Source organism: Heterodontus francisci, chromosome 6 (genome assembly GCF_036365525.1).
Source record: "Heterodontus francisci isolate sHetFra1 chromosome 6, sHetFra1.hap1, whole genome shotgun sequence".
Lineage (NCBI taxonomy): Eukaryota > Metazoa > Chordata > Chondrichthyes > Heterodontiformes > Heterodontidae > Heterodontus > Heterodontus francisci.
This window is the reverse complement of record NC_090376.1, coordinates 129,196,864-129,209,721: the sequence shown is the minus strand read 5'-3', so window position 1 is coordinate 129,209,721 and position 12,858 is coordinate 129,196,864. Positions and strand designations below refer to the sequence as shown.

General features: G+C 38.3%; 1 protein-coding gene across 5 annotated transcripts in view; it reads left to right on the top strand.

Moving 5' to 3' along the window:
• Positions 1-5,575: 5,575 nt before the first annotated feature.
• LOC137371530 (dachshund homolog 1-like) overlaps positions 5,576-12,858 on the top strand; it is a 494,797-nt gene continuing 487,514 nt past the window's right edge. The window contains exon 1 of one of the 5 annotated variants that reach the window (XM_068034282.1): positions 5,576-6,544. In XM_068034282.1, the coding sequence (XP_067890383.1) occupies positions 6,000-6,544 (545 nt within the window). In that variant the 5' untranslated portion in view covers positions 5,576-5,999. The remainder of the gene's footprint in view (positions 6,545-12,858) is intronic. The other 4 variants (XM_068034279.1, XM_068034281.1, XM_068034283.1 and 1 more) reach the window with 4 other exon arrangements.

The following is a 12,858-nucleotide window of genomic DNA, read 5'->3' as shown; positions in this document are numbered from 1 at the left end:
AGTGAGTTAGGATATGGGCAGCAGATAAGATAAATCCAGAGCCTACTTCAAGATAAAGTGGAATTTAGAACATGGAGCCATAGGTTAAAATTGATGCAAGGTAAACTGAGGACATTGTAGGGATAATTTCTTTACACATAGAGTGGTCAACTTCTAAGAATGGTCTTTGGGCTGGGAGAGTGGAGCTGAAAACCTCGGATTTAATAAGGATACAGTAAGATAACCTGATGAGGGATCTGTATGATGTTTTTTTTTTGCTTGTATGAACCAAAATGAAACAAATAACTTCTACCATGCGCATATCTTGTGTGTCCTCACTTTAATCCAACCAAGCCTGAACAGCTCACTAAACTAGAAAAAGATTCTGCTAAATTTGGTGAGATCATGAAGGAAAGGACACTGGTTAACCAAATTTATTTTATTTATTATATATATTGCTAATGTAACTTGTATAAATTTGATCAAATAAAATGGAATGCACTGGGCACCTGAAAGATTTTGCAAACATGTCTTTTTTAACAATGGGGCAAAAAAGGAACAATTATTATCTTTGTCCTATAGAGGTCGCTTTTATCTCATCATTTTGTTTCCGCCCCGTTATCAGAAAGCAAACGGATCGCAAAATATCCAGAATCAATTACATTCATAAAATTACACCTTGTAAGATAGCTGCTCATTTAAAAGTCTCATCGTTTTTCTGTTTACTGTGAAGAGTAATGTGTAACGTAATATGCAACAAAAGGTAAAAACAGGCGAAGACATATTTCATTTTAAAAAAACCTTATTCAATTGATTATAAACCACAAAATGTAACAGAGATTAAAGGCTTTAAAGTTTAGCACTAGCAAATTACAAGAGTGTTTTCAGAACAAAAATGTTTGAAATGCAAACAAAATAACGGGCTTCAACCTGCAAATTACAGACTAATTCAAAGTGAGATCTTTGCCTGAAAGAAATGCATTAATTTACTGATTTATAGTGGATGGAAACGATGCAAACTCCCAAAAGTCGGGAGTTTGGACAATAGAGAAGGTAATGTTGAATAGCTGATTTCACATTCAGCAGAGCTCTATTTAGTATGATTAATTCCCCAGAAAGGTCGCTTTGATGCAAGGCGATAAAATGAAAACAAAATCGATAATCTCCCTCATGTTTGTTTACTGTTTTAATGCATTTGATGGTGCCTGTAAGTGTTTCACTACCTTTTAGAGAACACCAGACCGAGACTTTGCTGACTATTGAGGGTCCGAAAGAAAAACCATCTCTACAAACATATATGTGTGTGTGTGTGTGTGTGTGTGTGCACTTTATAATTATTACAGCTTTGCGGTGTTCATGTCACTTGGAAAATTATCCCTGTAAATATGCATGCACATTGTTCTCATTGCACAAAGAACGAGTCAGCATTAATTCGACTGCTCTCTGCCGTACAGTTTTGTAACTTAGATATGCAGACCTTGATCTTTAGTGCGTTTTCTTGGCCAATGAGGGAACAGTCCAACAATGTGTTCACCAAAGGTCATTTTTATCCCATGCCACTTAAAATTATACTGATTAAGGGTTTCAAAGCTATCTCGGTTGGAAATAATGCGGAAATTTCTTGCTGACTACAATGTTTAGAAATCTTTAAAGCACGTTATATGCATCTTTCATATAAAGTGGTTATGAGGTGATCCAGTTGATCAAATTTAAATTGATACATCTCCAACCTTGAATGTCCCTGTTTTAAGTCAGCAATAAACTTAAAAATGCATCGACTTTACTTCAAAGGAATGTTTTAAAAAACTAAAATTGTTTCTTTTGAAAAGTTCTATCCGTTTTGTTACAGTAATCTGCTATTTTAACCACTCCGCTCCTGGATCAATCAGCATCCAGGAAACTATAGCATTGGTTTTGAAACTGAGTAGAAAATTGTCTTTAAATCGATACAAAGTGGGAGGGAAAACACACAGGTGATTGTGCAGCGAAATATAGCTGACTATCAGCTCAAAACAGACATGAATCACGTCTACATTGGAAATTATAGAAATCTCGCGTTTTAATAATAAGAAAAATCATACAGAAAGATTGTGTACAGTCTGTCTTTCGTTTGATTTCTCGCTTCCCCTCTTTGGCAGTCTGTGTCAGGTATTAATCCTGGCCGTTAAGGGAGTTGCGGTGATTTCTCACATCTCTGCAGATCAGGCAGCTTGTGCATGCTGATGAAACTGACAAGCAGCGACCAGATCCTTCAGGGACTTGTCCAGACAAGATGGACCTGTTCACAAAATGTGTCTTTTTATTTGTTTGCTTGCTGATCTGCCACAATCCTAGAGATGGAAAATTAACATGTTATTTTACTCTTGTCGATTACAGTCACTTTCTCTCTTCCTGTGTAATTATGGATATTGGTTCTTTGCAGTTCGCACAGTTTCCGCAAATTATTGATCAATTTGGCAATTTAATTCTTCACATTCAATAGACACAGACATTTACTCGCAGTGTGATTGGTTATTGTATATTACCTGTAATGTACCAAATAAAACATGCAGTTGTAATGGTCAAAACACTATTAATAAAGAGACAATATACGCGAAAGGTTCGTGAATGCACTTTTGATTTAAAGAAACAATATATATATATATATATATGGCCAATAGAAAACCATATTTTCGTGATTTTATTAATGAATTAACGATGGAAATGATTTATTGAAAGAAAGTTCTTGCACAGCATGACAAAGTGATGAAGGTTGAAGGGAGATATGTCTCACTGGTAGAAATGTGCTTACCGCTTCAGGAATAAAAATGCAATAAAACCTCCATTAGGAGGAGCTTGTGACTTACATTGCTTAATGTGATTTCGAATTTCGGGCAGTTCACCGTATCTTCTAAGCAAGCCCGCGTATACTGTAGGTGTCAGTGGCTACCTAAGGACGAGTATTTACAAAACATTTCAGGTGTGATAAGACTTCCTCTGCTGACTTAACCTTCTTCCTGAGTTCCTTTTAGAGCCAGTATTAAAACGTTGGCAGTCAAATGATGTGTGGTATTTTGACGGTAATAACCAATCCAACAACTCTGAACTTGCGACCATTTCATATCAGTGAAATTAGAAGACAGTGTGTGTGTGTGTGTGTGTGAGAGAGAGAGAGAGAGACAGGGATAGACGATAACAGTAACACAAGATAATGATCTCAGGATGTCTGACTAGATCAGTGTGTATTTGTATTGGCGGGATAACAAAACAAGTCTGCAATCTTTTTTTGTACAGTGTTGGTCGTCTCACAAAGAGCAATAGTTCCAATTTTCCAATCTCTGTGGCTAAGCTTTTATTGTTCTATTTTCTGATCCGTCACAATTTACAGTCAGAACAACTCCACAAACTGGGAAGGCAATGTGATGACATTGATCTGTGTGGCTGAACCGGAAAGCCTTGTTAGATTTTGCCTGCTGTGCGCGGTTAATTGTGTGTTATTTTCGTTTTATTTACTAGTTCTGCAAATTGCGAAATATCGCCTGTTTGTCAGATCAGCCTCGGTCTTCATCTACATATCTGCGGTCAAAACGGCTTTTTTTTTAATATCCCTTCCACATGAATTCAAATGGAAGTTCTTCAAGTGCCCTGGCGTCAATTAAAAGCAAACACAATTACAGTGGGTCGTGCTTGGAATACAAGTTCCACACTTGCATCTATTAATCATGAGATCCTTCTGGTCGCTATTTAAATGAACTTCAAGTTTGACTGTCAGCTGCATTGGGAGCTAAGCCATGTTTATTCACAGCTCCTGATCTCACATATACAGCCCTGTGGATAAGGACAAACACAATCCCTTTTGAGTAAATATAAACAACCCGACTCACTCCCTGTGCCCCCAATCCATAAATCCATTATGAAAAGACAAAGGTAACGTTTGTGTGTGGATGGGAGGGGAGACTTGTTGAAAAATAAGCATGTATGGAACTTTTCAGTCCTAACGGCCAGATCAATAGTAGAACATCAGTTGTTACGTCTAATTCTCTGAGATTTTTTTTTCTTTTTTAAATGAATTTAATTTAAATGACTGCCGCACTAACCAACCATTGCTGTATTCCCAATACCACAAAGTGTGAGGATGTTGATGAAGTCAGCATTTTATCCAAACGTAGGCGAATGTTAACTGTGTCCCCCCACCCCCCCCCCCCCCCCACCCCCCCCAAAAAAAAGCTGTTTGTGCAGAACTGGCGTTCTTCACGCTCCCTCATGGAGATTAGAAACTGTGATTAGAGCTCAGGATTTGTAAAGGACAATAACAAAATGACAAATTGAAGCCGTTGTCTCAGAGCCTCTGAATTTTAAATGATCTTATTGATTTATTTTGCATCACAATCCACCTCTTCCGCACTTAAAGACTGGCAGTTCTTTAGGTTTAGATGTCATTTGACCACCCTTTTGTTAAATTAAAATGAAGGAGGGGGTAAATATCTTATATTTTAACTGCAAATTAAATGTCATTTGCTTCGCTTTCGCAGTAGGAATAATTTTTCCCTCTGCACTTTGAAACTGGCTTTTTGAGTGTCACCTACATCTTTAATTGAGAAACAAAATGACAGGTGCTGAAAAGAAAATTCCACTGTAAACAATGTTTTTTTTTTGTCTCAAACTTTTCCCTGAACTCCGCCTTTTGCCAGAAGGGTGCTTTTCGAATAGCTTTTTGCACGTTTAATTATGTTGTTTTAGACCAGAATGATTACAGTAGGTTTAAAGAGCGAATATGCACAAGAAAAAAAAAGATGTGTAAATTCTATTGTGCTGATGCTCTTCAGGTTAATGTCATCTGATTCCTACCCTGTATTGAATATTTGGGTGGGGATCGATTCTGTGCAGTTATTTGCTTGATTGTGTGTGTGTGTTAATCGTTACAAAATCCCTTGACTAAGGTATAATTTCCATCCGGAGGGCCAGAAACTGAAAAGGCTGACCTATTTATTCTGTCTTGGTGTGTTTTTAATAACTTTGGTATTTCTTTGTGTTTTCATATAAAATGACAGACTTCGCTGAGAGGGGATAGAAGGGGAGGGTGGTGCTGTGTATTGTTTATTCCCTGGGTCTGAACGCAGATTTTCGAATTTAAGATTGACTTTAATTAGTAAAATAGGTCCGCTTTCCCTCTTTTTTAGTCTTACATTAGTGTCGATGGACTTGAACGGGTAATCCATCTGATTGATATGTTCGTGATTTAAAAGTGAATCACGTGCAGGACATATGTATGCTCTCAAATATACCCCCCTTCCCCATTACTCTACCGATGGGGCACGGTCTGTAATGTAACTGCAAAGTTGATCTGCTGATTCCTCCAGATTTTTCGCAATGATGCTGTCAAAGTATTGAGATTAGAGGAATGACCTGTTTTGATTTATTGGGGCGGGTGGGGGACAGTTTCATTGGAGTGTGTCTTTGAAGTGGGGGTTAAGATTTGAATGCAGTACACTTTATTGCCTTGTGATCACGGCTGGGCAATTTCTACTACCTGCCACACTGCTGGTTGGAAAGTTGATCTCTCTCCGTTTCCATTAGATTGCAATTATAAGATCAGAGAAGCGATTTATTGTAAACTTGTCCCATCTCTCTCATAACTCGCTGTCCTTGCTATTCGGTGCAAGAAGCGGTGTCTTGCCCTCTCTCGGTGCGAGTGGAAAGGGTGCTGTTTGATTTATTCCTGGCTGGAAAGTTAATTGCTCCGCCCCCGGGATACCGTGTGACAAGTCATTTCTCCTTTTGATGTTTATGTGTATGTGTGTGTTATGTGTGTGTTTGTTCGACAGTCCTCTCCTGCTCTCCGCTTCTTTGCGGAAAAATAACAATAATAATAACTTCAAGGAGGCAGTGGCGGACTGCAGAGCAAAGGACAACTTTGATCAGCCACAAAACCCACCTTGAACATTTTTTTTTAATGAACGTGTGTTGATTTTTTTTCTGTTCTTAGGAGAATATAGTCGTTTTTTTTTCTCTCTTTTCAATTTCTCTATGTACCAGCGACCATGGCCGTCCCGGTTGCCCTGATCCCACCAGCACCGGTAAATCAGACTCCAATCTCAACCCCTTCATCTTCCTCCTCCTCCTCATCTTCCTCTTCTTCCTCATCCCCCGCGATCTCTTCAATCTCTGCTTCCTCGGCGGCGGTGGCGGTGGCGGCGGGAGCAGGAGGAACAGGAGCCACTTTATTCCGGCCAGACGGCAGCTCCAAGCCGGTTTATTCCACGCCGTCCCCGGTGGAGAACACGCCGCAGAACAACGAGTGCAAGATGGTCGAGCTGAGGGGGGCCAAGGTGGCTTCGTTCACCGTGGACGGACACGAGCTGATCTGCCTGCCCCAGGCTTTCGATCTCTTCCTCAAGCACCTGGTCGGGGGGCTTCACACCGTCTACACCAAGTTAAAGAGGCTGGATATAACGCCCGTGGTCTGCAACGTGGAGCAAGTCCGCATCCTGAGGGGGCTGGGTGCCATCCAGCCCGGGGTGAACCGCTGTAAGCTGATCTCCAGGAAGGACTTCGAGATCCTCTACAACGATTGCACCAACGCCAGGTAAGAGTGGAGAGGGTGAGCGTGCGGGCAGAGGTGAGCAAGAATGGACAGAGAAAGGGTAGAACAGAGGGGGTTGTAGTGAGAGCCCAGCCCAGCACAGGCAAGCACATCGAGGGGACGATCAGCGAAGGGAGCTGTCGTCCCTGGTCTGCTTCCGCCTAACTTTACTTCACTGCCAACTTGCCCCCCATTCAAAACCAAAGTTTGGCACTTCTGCTTTTTAAGCAGCAGAAATGAAAAGTTCAGCCACAGCAAGAGCAAACTTTCAAAGTCAATGGCGGGGGTGGGGGGGGGGGGGGGGGGACGGACACTTTGAAAACGCCGAGCTCAACTTCGCCCAAGTCACACAAGGTTAAAGTTTAGATGGCAAATCTTTTCTCCCTCCCCAACCTCCAGACCCAGACGGTTTACAGTGTTCGGGCGTTGAGTTTCCAAAGGGGAATCTTCCCCAGCGATTTCACGGCAGTTCCCGTAGGTTCAACTGCTCTGGGAAAACTCTTCCAAACTGAGCCTAGGGCTTGTGCACAGAGTGCTTCAGTCAGGCAACGGTTTTCACTCATTCTAACATTATTGGCACCACCTGTTCACTGTCCCCTTGTTTCTCACTAATCCTCATCTTCGACCATAACCAGTCCTGATGACTAAAGTAGCAGTACTAATATATATTTTAAAAAAATACTCCTGGGGTTGATTCACTCCAGATTAGGGTAATTCAGCTGTAGTCGCGGATCTCGCCTTTCCAGTACCACCTGCTGACCATATCAGAGATCCTAAAGTAAGGTGATATTGGCAATCCTACAAAACAGTGTGCCTTTGGTGTGATAATGAGGCGTACTGTAGCCACGAGTGGTCTATTTTTAGATGGGATCCACCCGAGTGGATTTTCTAATTTGGAACTGGTGTAAAAAAGGTTAAAATTTGCCAACAAATACTGTTCCAATACAAGTGAATTTTCTTCAATTCATGCTGTTGTCTGTCGGGCAAGAACAGGTTCAGTATGCTGTCCTGAAACTTTGCAATAGTGTCATTTTTTAAAAACAACTGATTTGTGTCAGGTTTAAAACATAATCAATCTGGATGGCAACTTTTGCTCCCATGTTTGTTTTGCTCTAAACTGAGCTTTAAGCTAACGCGCGTCGGTTTATAATACTCTTTCACACATGTATCTTAGAACAATAAACTGCTCCATACTATTCCTTGGAGCGGGCATATGAGCCTCCAGTATTTTCCTCCCATTAAGAACAGGCAGTACTAACTTTCATGTGAGTACCTGTTACAAGAAAATCCAGAATTACAGATGGTGCATTTTACAGTAATAAGCGTTAAAATCTTCCATAAAAATGCTGTCTCTACTTTTGATGTCATCCCAATACAGTCCTCCTAAGGTTTAATGTTACCTAGCCCTTGTGTAATTATTAGCCACATCAGTTGAAAGGGAGATAAGATGTAATTTGCAAAACCTCTTGTTTTTTTTCTCTTACTACAAAATAAGAGGTTTTCATGAAGAAATGTTTAAACTAATAAAAAGCCATTGAGTGTACCCTCACTTATATGATGTGTTCCAACATAACAAGCTGTACCAGATGGCTGCCAACAATTGTGCCTTTACACTACCCATTAATAGATTTACTTTGATCTTTTTATGCTTTAAAATATATGGCACATCACAGAGTTCTTACATTGTACTGTGCTCTTTAATGATCCATATCAATTTAAAAGAGAGTCTGGCTGTATCACATGTTGCAAAGGCAACATTCACAACACCCACATTGATAACTCTTTCTTTGCCCTCATCAGGTTTCAGTTGATTTAGAGTAACAGAACCAGTTTCTGTGTTTTTTGCGTAAGCAAATTTTTTCAATAACAAGTTGAATTCATAATTTAAAGGAATATTAGAGTTGAATAACACTTCTATCCTTTTCTTACTATCACTTATCCTGTTATATTTCTGTCCACCTGAAGGATCCATTAGTGAATTAGAAGTGTAGGTGTCTTTTCTGAGACAATGTGGTCAAATGTTCAGAAGCATGATCTCATCTCTTGAAAGAGTTACTTTAATATATGTTACCTTGACAACAACCTTGTTGAAACATATCATAGCTTTGTTATATGTAAGGTTAAATAGAATATCCTTAACCTATCTTACTGAGAATTTCACTATGATCTGTAGCTACTGCAGTATGGTTCCATTTGTCTTAAAATGAGAATTAAAAGTAAGTTTCTTCTTTTTGAAAAAATATGTTCCACTGCTTAGTTTTTAAAACAATCAAATCATGGACAGCTCATACCCATCAGACAAGGTTACAGCACCCTGCTAAGCAACCTCTGTCATTTAATGCTTACTGATGCACAAAGAGCTACAGAATCAATTTACCCTTCAAATTATCAAAACAGTTAATGCTGTGGAATTATTAAAATGACTTCATACTATGCAGTTGGCCAGTCAGTGGCTGATTCAAAAATCACAACGTTACCCCACCTCCTGTTGACAACAGTATTTACTTTTGGTGATATGTAATTTTGTGATTTCTTTTGCTCCCATGATGGGGCATAAAATACTGAGTGAACAGGGGTATCTTTATGCACCACGTGAGTGCCTCATGCATGACTTTATACTAGGATAAGCCTTTCCTTGATGCAGTAATATGGGATGTGACACACATTGTTTGGTGCGAGCAAATACACAATTGATTGATGGAAGTCTGAAGATGTGAATAATTTTGATTTTTTAAAAACTTATTGCTGTAAATTTTCATGAAAAGATTTAATTATCACTAACTGCAGTTTTATATCTTAATAATTTAATCTTTGGGTAGTGAGCTGGTACTGCACGTTTTAAAGTAGTGTTGTACACAAGGACCCTTACATGCAATCATTCTGCTCAATATTTTAATACAGGCCATTTTTGGCTGATATGTTATTAAGATAAAAGAATCAATTTTTAATCAGGTTAATGTTTAGCATCAGGTGTATGGCACTTAAAATGGAATATTCCCTGAAATTATATGAATCTTGTTCTATAACAATACATTATAACATTGTCTAGTATTCTGCACACATTATTTGACTAGATGAATGCATAACTAAAAGTATCTCTATTCTTTGATCATGTATGTGAGCTTGAACAGAATGCATAATATGGCATTTCATTGATGAAGTAAACAGTATACATTGTCAATTGGGTCCAGAAATTATACTTTGTTTAATGCATGCACTATATGTACTGTACAAGTTTCCTCTCATTTGCAGCATGATTTCTCAGATCATTATATATATTGATATTAGTTCTTGGCTTCGACACTACATGATTTCATCACTACACATTTCTATTATAATATTTCATTGAGAACTTTTTTTCTTTTTGTCTATAATTCTCAAATTATACCTCTTATGTATACAATATATTCTAAGGAAGGCTGAATTTCTGTCCTGATACTTTCAGAAAATTCTTAAAATGCTTCACTTGGCTTCTCCATCTAATTTCAAACTTACGAAGATGGCGTCTGAGACTCAGTAATTTCTCACATTACCAAGTAAATTGAGAATCAATGTACAGAACCATGGACACTTTCAATTTTCAGGAACTATCCAAATAGATTAACAAATGGAAATTCGTTCTGCATCATGTTTTGCTATTAAATAAATGTTACTGCTGTCCATTAAAAGGTTCAGATTATAAGCCCAGATATTGTGCTATTCTCTTACTTCAAAAATAGTGTTGCATGTCAACTGTTTGAACAGTGAGATACAGAAATTTCAAATCTTTCTGCATAACTTATAAAAGAATACATTTTTTCTTCTTAAAAGCAGTTTCCAGATAATTACTTTGCTAAAAAAAAGCTGAACAGTTTTAGAGAAAACCAAATCCATTCAATGACAACAGCAATGTGTCATGTACATTGTGCATAAATTCTAAGTAGGCACAAGAGCAGGAGTTCCCCTGTCAAATACAGTTTCTGATGGTATGAGTTGAATTTCCATCAGAAAGTCCACATTAAGTGGAAGATTGAAAAGGAAAGAGTTTTCATTATAGCTAACTGATGTTTACAGATATATCTAATCATTCAATGAGTCACTATGTGTGATACAGTATGTTACTCAGATTAGTCTTTGTACAAGGGAAAAGTACAAGTAACATTCTACCAACTGATACATGTACAAGCATCCTGAAGTGTGTAACTCTTCCATGCCTACTAACTATGCAGAGGCTAGTTTATTATAAAGATGAATGAGACAATAGGCTAAAACAAAGGTTAGTTATAATATGCAACGTGATTTTGCTGATAATGTGACCTGAGGCTCTATAAGTTATGTTCACCCATTCCAGGGTCTCATAGTGAGAGAAAGGGCAAGATATCTATGGCAGCATTATTGAATTGAGATGCTAGATTTTATATTGTCACTTGAATGTGACACAAATTGATTTTTTTTTGTATAACAGATATAGGAAGGGGAGCTGTGTTTATGATTAAAGAAACCACAACTGACATTGGGAAGCAATTAAGTCATACGTTTGAGTTACTGCTTGATCTCACATGTTGGAATCTTATCTGATTGATAGCAACACAGTTTTATACAGGAACAAAAAAAAAGTAATAGAGATAAAAAGACAGTTTGGAAAGTTGAACTTCTGGATAAACAAAACTTAATGCGACTAAATTCTAAGTCTACAGACTACACATAGGAGATGAACAACCATAACTTGTTAATAAGGACTATGCTACCCTGTTGATATAAAGCTTGTGGTGCCATCAAATATTTGAGCAGATTGAAGGGCTGCCTTGTTTAGTAGAGATTATAATGTTAACTGGAGTTGCCCTCAGCTTATTCTCTGTGATTTCTGAAATAATCCACTTTATTTTTTCTTTCTGTGTTCAAAGTAAACAGTTGTTTGAAGAAACCATAATGGAAATGAATCCAGTGTCAAAGGATTTGCTTATGTCCTATAGAACAACCAAAGTGCTACATTCTGCTATTTCAATTAAGTGAGCTTCACAGTGTAACAGTGTTTGAAAACAATTGTATGAAGCAGTCGTTAACAGGAAAAGTGCAGTGAGGTACTTGGAGAGTGAGAGATATCTGAGACCTTGCCCAATCGGCTAAAATGACAGGAACCTGTTTCAGTGACTTTTCACTGAAGTTGATGACCGTCAGCATTCCTGAAAAGTTGTTTTCATGACATAATTTCTGATTGTAGAACAAACATTTATTTTGTACACCCTGATAAAGGCTAGCTGTAGTCATCAGAAAGATCAAGTCTTCAGGGCCACATATTTAATTATATCACCTAACATTAATCAACATCCATCATTTTATATGCAGTACTTCCAAAGTCTGATCATTTCAAAGTTAAGTGCATTTAGATTAGAATCAGTACTGGAACAATAATTAGGTATTGAGCAATAGGGGAACTGTAATTCTGACATAATACCTGCAATAAAACTCTGCGCTGTGTATATGTGGGGGTGGGGTGGCTGTTCTTTAAGGCAATGATACATGGGAGTTTAATGGCAGTAAGGTGCTTGGCTAATACTGTAACACGCAGGTCTGTAATTGCCTTTCAAAGCACCTGGTAGTGGTCGTGTTAGATTGAAATCAATCACTTTCACGATCGCTCGGAACGATTTCAGAAGCCATTGCATCATTGCTGAAAATGCAGGCCTACACTCAATCGGAATTAAAGACATCTTCAATCAGATAGTGAACAGATTTGATCCTCGCATATGCACATCTTTAGGTGGCCATTCCTCTTTCAGAGGGATGCTAACTTTGTTGTTTGCGATGCCATTTGGCGTCATCTGATAGCTTGACAGCGATATGCGTCTGCTGCCAAGAAGTCATCAAAAGGTCATGGTTTCTAAGCGGTATTTCAAATCAAATCACTTTGAAAAGGCTACATTAAAGGGATCTTACCCTTTGACTGGCCTATACAGAGTGGCGTTCCAAACTACCAAAATTTAAGTATACCATTATCCTATGTAAGGTATTTGAAATACTGTCAGTCAGAGAAGATTTCAGTATTTCTAAGGCACGTGGCTGAAAATGCCACAGCTGTTTGGAAATTGAGACTTCAAAACTGGATATGTTCTTGCAAAGTTCAATCATTTGAATTAAACTTAAAACTAGAACCATCGAATTGGTGTTAATGTCAAAGCCAACCCATCCCCCAGCTAATCTCTTAAATAGATATATCATAACTCTTCTTTAAGTTGCAATTTGTGTTCTTTACCTGAAAGTAAAGCTAGAAAAGTCCTGTGTTCACTAACTTCACATTAGCTCCATTACCTTTTATGATGCCAAAGTTATCTGCAAGC